The 16,199-nt window shown below is 40.7% G+C and overlaps 1 protein-coding gene across 7 annotated transcripts in view; it reads left to right on the top strand.

Moving 5' to 3' along the window:
* Window positions 1-376: 376 nt before the first annotated feature.
* The window catches only part of mast4 (microtubule associated serine/threonine kinase family member 4), a 149,144-nt gene continuing 133,321 nt past the window's right edge, over window positions 377-16,199 (top strand). For all 7 annotated transcript variants that reach the window (XM_035390074.1, XM_035390067.1, XM_035390065.1 and 4 more), the window contains exon 1: window positions 377-935. In XM_035390074.1, coding sequence (XP_035245965.1) covers window positions 651-935 — 285 coding nt within the window. In that variant the 5' untranslated portion in view covers window positions 377-650. The remainder of the gene's footprint in view (window positions 936-16,199) is intronic.

The raw sequence follows: 16,199 nt of genomic DNA, 5'->3' as shown, positions 1-16,199 counted from the left end.
GTATTAGACAACACCATTCATAAATACAGTGTTTTCAACTCCTAGAAGAGTCAAGCAAATTTTTACGACAATGTTTTCGATTTGCCGTTGTATAGTGTTGCCATCCCCTTACCTGACACCCAAAGCACCAACACAGTTTGTGGAAGTGGGAGAGCAGGCTAGGCTACCTAAGAGGGCTGGCCGCTAAACAGCACTGGCTGACCGTAAAAACAAGGAAGCAACACTGTCACCGCAACACTGTCACGTTCACGATTCTGCGGCGCCTTAAAAAGACACTTTCGTCACCACACAGCTGTTTTGAGCGCAGTTTAAAACTCAAGTTTGTGCTGTGGATCACCTCTCATGTCTTTAAGTGGGCGGAGTCTCAAGTGAAGCTCGCCGTACGGACCATTAGCTGCAGCATTTCATCCAATGCATAAGTGGGATTGTGTCACTCTGCCTTGCTGGAACTACGCTTGGTTTGAATTGCACTTTGCGGTTCTTCCCGGGGCATACTGTCGCACATTGTTATAAAATGATTTCAGAATACGACGAAGTGTGTCGATGTATCTCAATGGACACGTTTTGACAATATTGCCATTGCACTTTCAGTGGAGCTAGCAATCAGCAGCCTATAAGTGAACTGGTTAGAAGTAGCCTAGTCGACGTGCATGCTACATTTAACAAGAATGGAGAGTAAAGTTCCTAGTAGATTTGGAAATGATAGCTGCAAGAGCTCGTCGGGGTCCGAAACATTATCTGAAGGGGAAATTAAGGCTATTGGGAACCCTTCGGTATGTGGACATATCGACGATTTTAGTCAAAACTCTTCAGACAGCGAAACGCAAACGGAAAGAAAGAGAGAGGGAAAGAGCGAGACGGAGGACAGCACGGAGGAAGGGGAAGCGGGGAGTGAAGAACATCGAGATTATGCTGAGGAAGACGAGGACGAACTGGTAAAACCCCTGCAACTATTAATCTTTCATGTATGATTTCAACGCCGCACCAGATTCCCTTGAATCCGGGTGCAGTTGGACAGGTGTGCGGCGTTGTTTTCCCCGCTGCGACGTTCAACATTCATTCATAACAATGTAGTGAGACGCTGAGAGCTTACTTTTGTAATTAAAAGCGAAATCGTAGATATGCATTGTGACATTTCTCCCATCTGCTCAGCCGTTCACTTAAATGTGGGGTTTTATGCTGTTGTTTTGCCGGAGAGCTCACTACCGCAGTGTTATCACCTGTGAATGAGACACGTGAGGTTGTCCTGTTGGAGTTTACAAGTCTGTGATTGCCTATTGCCTACCTTATGCATTGCAGTGTGTGCGGATAAGATTTTTTAAATACAGATTTGAAATACAATGCGGCTCGAAGAAAAAAATAATTACTGAGACAATTGGTTTCGGTTTAAGTAGAATGCACAAACACGGTCACATTTTACTGGCTACCGCGACAATTTAGTATTTTCACAGATTATCGCCTGGGCTCTAATTCGGATTAAATTATTGTGGTAATTTTGGTTATTCTGAATTGGTGAATCAGAATCGTGATATATTATTGTTAATCCTACGAATAAGTAGGCTAGCCTAATCGAATATGAACCCTGTGCATTCTGAATAGTGACGCTATTTGTTTTGCAGCCTAGAGCAAATATCGCCCTTCATAAACTCTCAACTTTAATAGCAGGAAAACGTTTTATTATCCTCTCAAATTAATTGGGATAGTTGTGGTTTCTCTAGCGAATTCGCCTCAGACAGGGCACATTAACTGCCCGGGAGGTAGCCTTCATAGAAGGTGACGCACGTGTAAATCCATCTGTCAGCGTCTGAATAGTAGGCTATTCCCTGGACAGCCCTGGCAATATGCTGTAATATTTTTCAACATCGTAGCAAACGTTTATAAATACAATTCAGTGCCTAATTTTAAACTGCAACATCTAATTGACCAAATTAAATCTACGACAAAAACAAGACTTTAGCTACTCTAATACCGTTGAGTTTGCAGTAATTATTTGTCTTGAACATTTTTTGTCTGAAATTGTAACCCATACAAGAGCACGGGATTAATATTCTTACGTTTTGGGAAAAAGACATCATGTCGGTCAACATATTTTCAGTTTTTCATGTCTTTGTTCGAGTGGATCCTTGTCTTTGTGGGCCATCTCAAATAATACTGAAGAAGTGTACTGAAGGTGTGGCTACATATGAGTTCACCTGTGTCATACACGACCTAATTACTTAGGCCTACTTGTTCATTTGAGTAATGGAACTTATTGTACTACGGTATCGATTTACATTAAAGCAAAGAAAACAAAAGACGGTGCTCCGGAGAACCTGAACGGTAATACAGTGAAACATACACTGACTGCTGACTGAATAACTTGCATCTTTCTAGTCCAGTTGTCTGGTTCTCTGAGGTTGATGTATTAGACTGGATCCTCTTCATGGTAAACATTGTCAGATCAGATTTACCCGTTCAGGCTGATTGGGACAAAGTGTCAATTACCCTACTTTAAGGCAAAAGGCCTAATCTTAGACTACCCTAGCACGGTGTTAATCCCTGTCTTTCAAACCATCAGGCTCCTAGTCGGCATATTTTTGATTGACTGCTTGCCAAATGTAGCTGCCAGACCTGATCTTCCGGTCATAATTGCTGCACCCCACCCCAGGTCTGGTGGCTGGGAATAGAAGTCACCCAAGCCTATAAAAATCAAGAAGTGCAGCCCTGGTCTAAGGGTTAAGTCATTGGCCCACTTTAATTAGAGGAAGAAGAGGCAGTGGCACCTTATCAGAGTGTTTATGTATATCATGTATTTACGCACACAAATCTTTACCGCCTTACAGTAGGACTTCACCTTGTAGTCTTACAGAACTGTATTAGCTTGCTGTAATTAAGATCACAGACCTTAGCTGGATCACAGATACTTGTTTTTCTTTTTCTAGCTATGTCAGTTAAGTTAGGAATGCACCTTCTCCATGTCACGGAAGGATAGGTCGCTTCAGTTCATCATTGATATATTTTTGGTAGTATTGGCTTTGATGCCTAACGATATGTTACGTCTGGCAGTGTGCACATGCTGTGGGATCTCCATCCACTGTCTTCACCTGACAATATAGCCCAAGCATGCAAATGGTATTACAGTAGACTTTTGTGTATGTGGTGGTGGGTGTATGAAATAAAATAATATTTTGTGAGAATAATTTTGTACCTTGGAAGAAATGGTTTTGTACTGTGCTAATTAGCCGGAAGAACTGAAAATCCTTTGCCAAAGGTGGTACTGGAGGTTTTTGGGTACAGGCCTGCTGGAAATTACCTTTTTAAAACTAATTTGTCTTCATAACAGCAGGCATACAATTTTGCAATTTAGTAATTTAGCAGATGCCTTCAGTGAAAGCGGGTTACAAAAGTTTATTTCACATGGTAAGCAAGCACCATAATCATAAGGGACCACAGCTTTTCTTACTTTGGACCATGTAGTATTATATGCAGATGGAACTTAGCCATACATTTTGGAGTTATGAAATGGACAGTCAAAGGTTTTAGTCTTTGCTGCCTACTGTGGTTGCACCTCAGTAAAGTGGTCAATGTTAGTTTAACTCTAAAATAGCTTATGAGACCAACAAGGATAAAATGCTCTCTGTCTGGGTAAATTCTACTGTTGATTTAATACTGAGCATTGTACAATCAGTCCTTGGTATTTTGGAGACATGCAAAGAAGTGAAGCCAGCTCAAGCCTACTTACAGTGGCATTGTGGGTTCCTGCAAAGTAGCAAGATGATTCTCCCCGGGCATTCTGGTGCCATCTATGGGACTTGAACATTTAATCTGTGATCTACCAATATTCCTCATGTTGCTTATAAGGTTTTTCCAGGTCATCGCTCAGACCTCTTTGTTTGCATATGTAAAAGAATTGCGGATTTAGTTTTGCATGGCTTTAAGTCAGTTTGAGACTGTATAAAAGGAGAAGGCCACATATCATCTCATGGTTAAATTCAGGCGGATATATGTTTGTTTTAGCGTTTGTGGCAGCAGAACCTCTATGAGAAAATGGGGCTTGCCAAATGCAGACTGGATCCTTTGAGTCTCGGCTGTTTCATGCTTTGGCTGTGACTGGGAGTGTACATTGGGTGGGAACAGTTTTCTGTGTTCCATCAGAGGTAGAGTTGGTTAGAGATGGTCTGCTGTCATCTGGGAGAGATGCTTCTTTCTACCAATCAGAATTTCCTCTCTCCTGTTTGCTGTATAGAGTGTAGTATAAAGATTTAAGACAAGAAGTGGAAAGTCCAGGGGTCAGGAAGTAAAAGTCCTGCCATGTGTTTTTTCCACCTATGAACTCAGCCAGCTGATTTCCCAAATTAGTTCTACCTACTGGCTGAAGAATTGTACTAATGAGAAAATCCAGGTGATTGTGATAAAATACTGGGCATGACTTTCACTTACTGAACTTGGATTTTTCACCTCTGCTTACAACAGTTCAGGCTACAGCAAAAGGAGACTTAGGAATTTATTTTTTAGGTTTTCAAATTCATAAACGATAGATAATCTTTAGATTGTAGACAATCTAAGAAAAACCTAGATGGGCTGAATAGCCTGTGCTCATCTTATGTTCTTGCATGTTGTGTGTCCTGTAGTGATTAAATTAGTAGCTGGCCCACAGGTGAGTGTATTGTCTTTTGTCTTAATTCTAAAGGAGAAGAACCATAATGGTGAAAAATATGACATTTAGAGTTTCTGAACAAAGCCTCTGTGACTTGATTCCGTATGTGTTTTGTGCTCTCTGTTGCCTGTTCAAAGATTCAGCACCTGTCTGATCATTAAAACAGATCTTGGTTGCCCCTTTTGGGTACTGGCCTGTTTTTCCTCTGTATGGTATACTTGTTATGTTTATTTGATGAGGTGTACATTGGTCAGCTCTGCATGACTCTGTGCGCTCACATTCAGAAAGTCCCTGACTGACACTGAGATAAGCTACTTAGCCTACCAGGCTGCTGCAAAGGCACAAGGGGACAGAGCTCTTGGAATGCGCCACCCATTTTAATTGGTCTGTGGTGTATTAATTAGGAACCTGTTCTATATTGTTTTATGCATAAAATAGGAAAAAACTCATTTCACCTTTAAATTCCCTTGCGGTATGCACAATTGTTCTGAAAAATCCATGCTTTGCATTAGCAAAAGCTTAAAAATTCCCATCCACAAAAACATCACATTACATTTTATTTTAGGCATTTAGCGGTCTTATCCAGAGCAACTTTTGCATCTTAAATTGGCCAACAGTGTGATATAATGGTTAGGGAACTGGGCTTGCAACTACATAATTGGTGCATATGATCCTTTCTTTAATTCGATTGCTGAGGCATTTTCTTAATGAGAGCAGAGTGAAGGCTATGGCATAGGAAAAGGAAATGGCTAAATCTTAAATGTCGGCAGTGTTGTGTAGGTCACAAACCTGCGAGTGCTGTGGCCAATGTCCTTGAATATGGAGGTGCGATTGTGTGGTTTCTGAGTAGAAAAGAGTAGCCTAGATAGAATGAGATTAAGACAAATGACTATGGTTTCTGTTGTCACATCATCTTAGATGTTAGTTGAAATGTTGGGATGAAAAATGTTTGCATGGTCACAAATACTTTCTAAATCTTAATCTCAGTCCTCTTTGCCCTCATTTTATTGGTGGTTTTGCACCTGTATTATTTTATTCTGCCCACATTTCTTTCTTTCCTATGGGATTTTCCACATTCTTTGTGGGAACCTTTGGCTGTTTTCCAGCTGTCAGTAGTTTGTCTTACAGTTTTAATTTAATGTCCACATCTAGTCATAACCTTACATTCATTTTAAGTTGTCTGGATAAAAGTTAAGTGCTTAACACAATGAATATAGGAAACATGTTTTACTGAACCTGTCAGTCACACACGTCTCTTTTTAATAAAATAATCTTTCTGTTTTGTACACCCTTGTGCACTTATTTAATATTCCCTTGCCTGGATGCTCACATACTAAGTACAAATCAAGTAATGAACAAAGCCAACAAAAAGTACACAATAAGTGTCTAAATGGTTCCAGCTAAATATTTATTTTCTGAATTGCATGGGTATCTTATCTCATAGAACAGCTAAAGGTGTTGTTTTAAAACCCTTAAAGAAGAAATTCCAGGCCTTGATTTGTTCTGTGAGCTGTCAGATCACAGATTCACCATGTGCTGTACAGGTGAACTTGGTTAATCACCCTTGCTTATAGTTTTAAGTTAGCTTTAAAGCATGCCACATAAAAGCACACTTGACCAAGGTCCCTGCGCTAACCTAGCTGTGCTATTATCATAACATTCTGAAAGGGCATTAGGATTTTTGTTGTCTGAAGACAGTGAAACTAGTCACATTTGTTTCTTAGTTAATCGTAATGCTGCCTCAGTCACCATGACAAGAGCCAGTTATGGTACTTTTTGAGTTTTGGCACAGCCACCTACACCCTAGGATCTTAACTTTCAGAACCTTACCTACTCTTCCCACAGAAGTAAAAAATGAACCCAGATATCCACTAGGATTTTTAGTTTGGAGGACACTCATTTTCTTCAGCAGACAATCCAAGGTTGTCTTTAATCTTCTTGAATTTACTTTCGTACATGCAGAGATGTTGATGCACTTCATCTGTTGTTTTTCTGAATGTTTTATAACACTTTGGCAAGCCAATCCATATCTCATTGTTACAGTAGAACATCTTACTCAGTTCTATCCTCTCACTCTCACAGGAAAAGCAGCCAATTGCTGACAATTTCAACTGTTTTTTTTTCTGCAGCCAAAAATCTTTCTTTTTTATTGTAGATCAATGACCTCACTCTGTTTTTGCTTTAAACGCCCAACCCATCCCCCCCTCCTTACTGTGGCCAATCAGAACGGTAAAAGACCACTATATAAATAACCAGCCATGTATTTTAACTGGGCGTCCGGGCTAGCAAAGGGGATGTCCCGTGTTAGTGAATGGCTTATTCGTTAAGAAGATTAACTTCTAATCTGATTGAGACTCCTCTTACTTCAGTGGTGGGCGATGTCATCAGAGGATTGTTTAATTTCTACCAATTTTCCATTCCTGCACAGATCTCTTTTGTCTTTGAGGGTCGTAGAAAGCTTATTTATGATAGAGGGGGCCACTTGAGACAGGTAGCCATGCCACTTCACCGGAATACTACTGTCCCTGTATGCGGGCCTGCTGATGGCCACAAGGTAAGAAATGGTTTCCAGAGCAGGCAGGGTGATTGATTCTTGGTGCGACGTGACATAAGTCTCATCAAGGCATCAGGCAAAGAACAGTCTGCTTTTTGTTTCTGTTTTCATAACAATGATGGGATGATAATTTTTAGTTTAAATAAAAAAAATAAATAAATGATACGTGAAGATGTTGTTAATTAACGACATGTAATCTAATCTCAGTTTTGACATCACCTGTTTTCGGTTTTTGACATTAGCTGTGTGCGGTTTCTAATTTCTGTATGAAAACAGTAGGAACATGGAAACAATGTTTTTGAAATGTTTTTATCTGGCGCCATTACAGAACAGAATTATGCAATGGTGCACTTTACAAAGCGGTTGCATGAATGGAAATCTGAGCTTGAGTGCTAGAGCCTAATGTGTGCTTATGAATTGAGAACTGAGACTCATAACAATTCAATCATTTTGACTGTTATCTAAAAGCTTTGCATTAATGTTTCCAGCCGCCCCTGTTAAATGGTAAGGGATGAGTAATTACCTGATGTAGATCTTATATTTGATGTTGAACTTGGGGTGCTGATTGTGCCTATTTTTGTTTTGTTTTTTGCAAATGGTGTTTAAGCAGTGCATTGATTTTTGCGTTACAGTACTTCTCTGCTGCATTTTTTGTAATCTTGATGTGCAGTAACCCAATACTTTTTTACAACTTTTTAAATTTTTTTTAACATTTATATTACTGAATATCAATCTCTAATTTGATCTTGCGCCTACCTCTTTGTGGCTTACGTGTGAAAGGCAGAGTGGAGGAAAGTAACAGTGACTTCTCTGAAATTAAGCAGCACTCACAGGAACCTGCCTTGTAGGTTGAAAATGGAAAATAAATTCTAGTTGTGTAAACCCAGAGAGGCGGTAGAAAGCTGTTTTGCCAGCACCACGGCTGTCAGCATGACTTTGCTCAGGTAACTCCGCCTTCCCTGCGGTGGCAAAGATAGACAAGTCAACGAGAGAAAAACCTGTGGCCTAATGAACATTCCTTTCATTTTCTTTTTTATTTCTTCACAGGTTCAAAGTGCAAAACTGTAGACTTCATTCCGCAGCCTAGTGGTAGTATTCACTGGGGCTGCAGCAGTCCTGTTAATGTTGGAGATTAGCAGAGGCAGACGAAGGTGAAATTCTTAAGTGCAGTGAACATCCTGGCAGATGCATGTCCTGGTTGTCCAGGGAAATGTGTCCTGGCCTCCCAGCCCTGAATTAAGGCACCATGCCAAATCACAAATACCGGTTCACTAAATACCAAGCTTTCTGCATTGCTGCTCATCTCAGATTAATAAATCTCTTTATGGTCCTGAGGGCAATGGACTGTTTATAATGAGGTAAAGGTCTCAGAATGGCAGACAGGGAAAGTATTTCAGAAGTTTAAACACTCTTTTTATTAGTTTACATTGGCTTTCCTTGGTTCTTTTTCCTGTTATTTACAGTCCTTAGATGGCTTTGATGCCATGCACTAAAATTATGCTTCACATGGAATACAGTTGGATGCTGTTCATTTGACCCATGTGTATATGAGAAACAGTAACAGCTTGTTATTTTTTTGTGAATATGAAGCATAAGTAAACCTTAGATAAGGGTAAAAATGTACTTTCATTTTTCTGGACCAAACTCCAGGCTTTGATTGTTTTCCACTACAAACAAACTGGTTTTCCTAACAACAAATTTGGTTTTGAACTGTGAAGAAATATGGCAGTTTATATCCAGAAACATTTTGCATTAACACAGGAAGCTTTGTCACCCCGTAGAGAATATCAGAGCAGAGGGTTCAGAGCCTGCTGTGGACCTTATGGCCAGAATATCTATTCCCTTCTGTCTCTTCAATGTGCTAGCCTGTACTTACAGTGAACACAAAGCTTACAGCTAAGGCCAAGGTTGCTTCTGTTATGAGTTCAGAAGGCTGAGGGATATTAGCTGGAGAATTTGTGCCTTATTTTTGTTGTGTGCCTGAACTCTGCTGTTTGGGTTCACGGTAAACATCCCAGTTCTCTTAGGAGCCTTGCTGGATTTTGGTGGGAAGGGGGTGTTTGAGGGCGTCAAGTCAAACAGATGTTGGATAATGAAGTCATGGGGAACTCGAGCGCATCACTTGAAGGACCCTATGAGAAGCGAGTGCTCTAGCATTCCACAGCATCTGCAGGGATCTGAGCAGGCCCAAGTCTGTCAGAGGTGGATTCTGTTCCCATGTCTGCCCCCCCCCCTCCCCACAGCATTATTAATGGGCTCTTTTTGCCTTGCCATTTTGTACAGTTCTCATCAAAGAGGCTCTCGTTGATATAATATCATCACTCTGCCTCATGCCAAAGGTCATTATTTTTATTTTATTCTGATGCTTCGCAAGCCAGATTTTCATCTCAGTTCACCAGTTTTCTTTTTCCACTATTTGTCATACCTATCATCTATTGTAGACCCTATGCAGTTCCGTTCTTTCAGCATTGACAACTCAGGCATGTTTGCTATTCAGGCTTTCAGGAAAGTACATATTCAAGTATAAGTTCATAAACCTATAGATGGATAGACTTGGGCTTATGAAGGTATTGTTTCCAATTTTCCATGCATGCCGTGTTCTGCTGTTTCATGAAAGATCCATGCAAGTCATCACTGAAATATTGGGTCTTGTTATGTATTTTTAATTCATCCGGCTGTGGCTCCCTCCTGGTGTGACCTATTCTGACAGCTCTAAGAAAAGAACACGATGGCGCTCATCTCTTGCTCTAACCTTGAACCTTTCTGACCCTCTGACCCAGCTTTTACACACTGTACCACTGTGTCTGCTAAACCGTGTGATCTGTGTCCTAAATGCAGTGAGCTGTAAGCTGTTTAACCTTTTAAGGTGTAAGATCACAAATATTCTTAGCTGAACATTCTAATGTTGATGTAATAATTACTACTGGTCATCGAAAGCAATGGAGTTCTAGAACACTGACTTCGAATCTAGCAAAACCATTCCAAAAACCTTGTCTTCAAAGGGTTATTATGGCCATTGATTCATTTTCCATTCCGGGTTGTACTGCTCTACATGAACGATGTCATACCTGTTATGTCATAATAAGTTTATGTGTCAATAAATGTAAATAAGAGTGTATCCTTACATTGTGAATGGTTTAGAAATAATAAAGGATTTATGTTGTGCAATATCTGGTTGGAAAAGGAATAAATATGTTTAAATCTCTTTGCGGTTTTCAACCTGTCGTCAGTACTAGAAATCAACTGGAAGTGTAGCCTACTACTATTTCCTACCAATATATAATCTCTGTATATAGTAAAACTATAGGCCTAATAAGGGTCAGGTTTTTGAATTTTCATTTATATACAGTTTTGGCTGTTCTGATTCTAAATCCTCTATAAAATTAATTTGTTTACAAGCAGTATATCTGAAATAATTTTTCTTTAATAACGAAGGGGATGAGCTTAAATCCTATGTTTTTCTGGTTGATTTCATATGGAATGACCTAGCTACCTACGTGCTTTTGGGTTTCATTTTTTTGCAGTATAACCTAATCAGGTGTCTTCCGACAGAAGAACAGACTAACACTGAGGGGAAAAATGCATCTCCCTTGACCGACATACTCACAGATTTCCATTTCAAGGTTCACACCATCTTTCATCTTATCTACCCGGTTAGAAGTGAAGGTCTATGTAGGAAGGTTTCATTTATTTTTGGTCTCTAGCAAACATTTCTTCACATGAAGAAATTCATAGCCAGTGAATTTGAAGCCTACCACATTGAACTATCCAGGAGGGTATTTGCTTTCAGGAAACCAGGGATGGGATTCAGTTCAACAGCACTGCGTACTAAATATGTATTACGAGAAAGCTGTAGTATACACAAAGCTGTAGTATACACAAAGAGCCACTCTGGAGAGCACAGGCCTGAGCCACCCCAGCTTCACAAAAATCTAGTATTAAAAATGTAAAATCTAATCTAATATTTCTTCCTTGTCCCAGAAGTCATTTATTTTGGGACTTTCATTCTCAAATTATTTTTATATGATTGAATAAAAAAAGTTCAGTTTGACGTTATCAATTGCTTTACATGAAAGCCACGCATAGTTTCAGGTAATTGTTTAATGTATTTCTCAGAGTACCATTGTGGATTATTTGGATTATATATGATCATACATGTTGAAAACGTATCTATTTGCCTGCTTGTATGTAGGTATTCTTTAGCTGGGAATCATGTTTAATCTCATCATAATGCACAAGAATATATTTATAAGCTGGCTTGCTCTGACAAACCCACCTCTGACCTCTACTTCTCCTTTCACGTACTGTTTGTTCTGCATGCCGGTCAGTATCTTGCATCCCACACAAGCTCTGTTTCAATCACTGGGCACACTGTACTGGGTTTCATTTTCCACAAGCGCAAAGGCCCCTGGGTAAATTTATAAATCGACACTGTCATGCCCCGCTCTGGTCTTCCTCTGCCACGCCTGGTTATGCCTGTGTTGGGTTTGATCTCATTTTAAGTAGTATAGGGGCTCCCCAATGGCTCGGGTTGTAAAGGTGCTTCATGCAGGAGTATACTCTAGCCTATACTTTAGACTTGAGTTTGGGATCATTAGCTGACTATCACAGGAAGTCTGTTGTGTGGGAGTGGGGACGGAGTGGGATTGGGCACAGTTGGCTTTGTTTCATCAGGTGTAGGCTGGCCGTGGGGTTTAAGTCAGCCAGGTATCCTTGGGTTACTACTCAATTTGTTTATCCTAATGAGTTGCCTTGAACCCGCAGGCTCTATGTTGTTACTGTTAATGAGAGATTTGCCTGTCCTCTGATTGGTGCTACAGTAGTACAGTTTGCTGGAGAATAGTCACATGTCTCATCTGCAGGTCTGTTTGGACAACAAGATGGAACTGAAACTAAATTTAGTGACAATAAAGAGAAAGAAAAGAGAAACAGTCTGATTATGGTGATGTCAGGGAAAATAAACAAACAAATGAAGAACCAGCCCAAATAGAGTTTGTTATCTGGATGGTAAGGCCATACAGTAGTGTTTCTGGCCAGTTTTGGAATTCCCTACCCTTCTCAACCACTGACCTTAGCTGCATGGGGCTATTTTTAGCCAAGGTGAATCTGCCTTCATGGTCAGTGTAATGAATATCTACAGTGCTGTTCGTGGTCTGGCGTCGCTGATTTCTGCAAGGTAACCGTCCCTCCGGCAGGGGTGTGGCCAGTTATGTGCCAGGTGATTTGAGTTCATCAAGGGCTGGTTCTCTGCTCTGGATCTCATTCTGCTGTCAAGTCCTGGGGTGGTGACCCATTTCAAAACCCATGTGTAACCCTGACTCCTCTCATTCTGCAGTAGTTCAGTCGGTTGTTGTGCGTCACGCTTGCTATATGAGGAATTTCAAGAACCCTTTAGTGTTTGCTCGGCTAGAAATAGGCACTAGAGGGTTCTTGGTGTAAATGTATTGTGTTGATGTACAGATTCTGTTATCTGATTCTGCTCTTATTGAGGTAGGGCCTAATATTTTCTATGTTAATGTGTTGTGTGTGTGTGTAATCACTGTGGAACAGCAGTACTGAGAGTCCAAGACAAGGTTCTTCATGGAGACAAATATAGTTGATTGTATCATATTGAGCATTTTTATAGTTTGTTTTGGAAATCTCTGATTCTGCATGGAGGTGGTCACATTGGCTTGCACATGCATGCGGACATTGCTTCTTGCGCCGCGTTGGTGTTCTACTGATGGTAGCAGAAACCTGTGGTTAACTGTCTGCTGGGGGTTTCAGGGGAGTTCACTGTAGCGAGTTGTCCTGGTCTCTCACCCCATTGCTAATTAAGCCAAGTTTGTCTCTGCCGCTGCATTGTGCTTTTGGACCACGTGCGATGCGCACCGGGGAGTTATTATTGAAGAATCATAAGTCTTCCAAAACGTTGCATTGAGTGTGGACGATGCCCATGAAAGGAGTTTTTCTGACAAAAGAACAGTTGCTATGGCTTCGTGTAATTTAAGAGTTTGCTTTTTTACTTTTAGCGGCCTGTGTTTTGGTGAGCCTTCCCTGAGTGAAAAGGATTTTTGGGGCTGTTTATTGCATCCTTATACTTGTTTAGATTTGTGATCGCCTTTGTACCCATTTTCAATGGTAATTGTTTATTGGGCTTTTACACGCATTTCCATTTTTATTGTACTAGTATAGAGTGCCTGGAGGTGGACGTGGTAAATGATTTCCTGTGTTCCCAATTGTATTTCCATTATATAAAATTGAGATGACGAACATGCTGCAAGTACAAACCAGTATAAAATAATGTTCAGTCCATTTTGAACTGCCTTGAGATCAGTGTTAAATGTTGCAAAGTCTTTAAAATGTGAATGAATTGTAGAGCAACTTGAAGGCTTTGTTTGCAAATATGATTTAGGCCTAATACTAATACAGAGGTTTACATTCTGTGTCACACAGCAGCAATGATGTAATAGTCAGTTTAAATGGAGGAGGCTGGACACCCTCTTCTAAAGTTATTCAGATCCCAGAGGCAAAGTCCAAGTTAAGATGTAATAAATGGTGATATGAAAAGCCCTTTGTTGATAATTTTAATGTAAAAAAATAAATAAAAGGTGCACTGTTGGCATTGTTTAGATTCTTTTGAAGTGTCAACCAGCTCAAGAGAAATTGACTCATGTAAAGACAACCCTGGTTGGTATTGTCTGATCGTAAGCTGTTTATGTCACCAGTTTTGATGAGCGCTTACTTATGGCCCCTGTGTTAATTGAGAGACAGTCACAGCCTGTGACCTCAGCCTGGTCGTGTGACGGTCCAAACTTAAACAAAGCATTTTGAATGCGGTTGGACATTGGACGATAACATGCGTAACTGTATGAGTCATACCTTTGAAATACTCTGTTGTATGTAGGTTAGTTTTTATGGCTGTTCAGTTCTTTTATATAATGAAGATGGTCATCTTTTCTCCTCCACCTTTTCCTTTGTTGTCACACACTCAACTCAAGCTCTCAGTTGTACAGCAAACAATACATCTGTCAGTTCTGTCATGGTGTTGTATAATGGTTTATTCATACAGTACATGGCTGATATTTGCTGTGGCTCATTTCAGATGGCTCATCCCAATGATCTGGAACAGAAATCCAGTTAAGTCCGAATATTAATAGATGGAACACAGAATAGTTTTTTCTCCCTTTTTTCTATGTGTATTGTATTTTTCCTCACATAGCTTTCTCTTCTCCTATTTCTTGAAGTAGAAATCCAGTGGTATCCAGTGGCGTAAATAGCATGAAAATGGATGCTTGCGTCATTCTATTTTGTTCTTTAAATTATGGCTTTTATCATTGAGGCCCAGGTGGTATGACAGTCTGTGTGCAGTCGTGTTGAACACAGATGGTGTTTGTCTTGGATAGGGGGTGGCCCATTGATAGCTCAGAGAGCCTAATGTGCTCTAATTTTCACTGAAATATTGTGTGCGTGACCGTTTCGACAGCATCGACGATGCTATGCAGCTAAAGCTTACCAGTAGTAAATTGAAATGAACCCGCAAAGCAAAGTCACTTGGGCTGTGTCCTAGTGTACCAATGTTTGTAATCGTGCCGGACGAGGACCAACTCATGCTTAGTTGATTTTTAGTTTGAAGTGTAAATTCTTCTAGTATGTTCCTTAAGTGCGTGATTGGGCTATGTCATGTGAATGACGTTGGTGTCATGCTCCTCAGCCCGTTGGACAACTACTCGTACTATACAGATGAGATGAGGGAATTGCCATCTTGAAAGCATGGAGTGACCTGGACCTGTCCTTCTAAGAGTACACCCAAACCAGGCCAGCTAAGTGTGCCCCGCGCAGTTACTTAACAACCAAATCTCTCGCCACTGAACACTGTTGTCATCCTGATCATTCTCATTATTACCAGAAAGCCTATTTACAAATTTTGCATCAGAACTTCGTTACAGGTGCAGATGAAAAACGGATATCCTCAGATCAGGCCAGCTGCGTTATTTTATTTTTTATTTAACCTTTATTTTACCAGCAGAGTCCCATTGAGACAGAATCTCTTTTACAAGGGAGATCTGGCCAAGAAGGCAGCTCAGTTGAAAGATATTACAAGGAGAAACAGCACAATGTTATCCGATGCACTTGTACAGGGAATTTATTCCAGGGGCACAGGAGCTTGTGGTCCTGAAGCTTGCCCGCTGTTTTTGCTGTGTGGTGTCCTGGTGGGATGGGGGGCTTGTCAGCACCCTCTCTCATGTTACCGCAGCGAGTGTTATTTTTGGGGAAGGAAGGGTGAGAGGGGACGACGGGTCCCTGGATCCCCGAGCTCGTGTGGGGTCGGCATCACCCCTCCCCTTGGGGATGGAGTGTCGGGGTCCAGATGTATCGGGTGGTGGCTCTCCGTCAGAGAAAAAGGAGAAGGGTTCAGGGAGCTGCTGAGGTCGGCACCAGCCAACGCAGTGAACTGCACGAAGGTTACTAGAGGAGTTGTATACGTTGGGTGTTTTATCGCTCCCTTCTGTAGCGGAAGCATGGAAACAAGGGCGACCGGAAGCAAGGGCATCCTAACAGAGCTTTTATGCTCCTCATTATGAGTCCTGGGTTGTATATTGGTGCCAGCATGGAGAATGTGCAGGAAATGTGAATAATGCTGTGCTCTGAATATACTTCTGAATCCTGAGGAAGTGATCCTTTTTGCTGCGTTTTGTTCTGAAGTCAAAAATCTAATTGATTAGATTCTAATGGCAAATACATTTTTATTCATAACTGGGTGACAAACTGTAATTATGTGATATGGGTATGTTTTTGCAAAGGAATTAAAGGTTATTGTAAGGAGGTATCATGTAATGTTGCCTCACTTGTGCAAGGTCACACTATAAATCAGCTTCAAAATGAATGCTAATTGTTTTAGAGTTGACAAATTGATCAGTTTTGGTTTGGTCATTCGCCTGGGCTAATTCAGTTGGCATTTGCTCAAGTCTTCTGTCATAGCTAGTACAAAGTCAGGCAAAACCTACTTCTATTCCCAAAAGGTTGTTC

This window comes from Anguilla anguilla, chromosome 14, assembly GCF_013347855.1.
Source record: "Anguilla anguilla isolate fAngAng1 chromosome 14, fAngAng1.pri, whole genome shotgun sequence".
Classification (NCBI taxonomy): domain Eukaryota; kingdom Metazoa; phylum Chordata; class Actinopteri; order Anguilliformes; family Anguillidae; genus Anguilla; species Anguilla anguilla.
The sequence above is the reverse complement of the archived record's forward strand: the minus strand, read 5'-3'. Positions and strand labels throughout refer to the sequence as shown.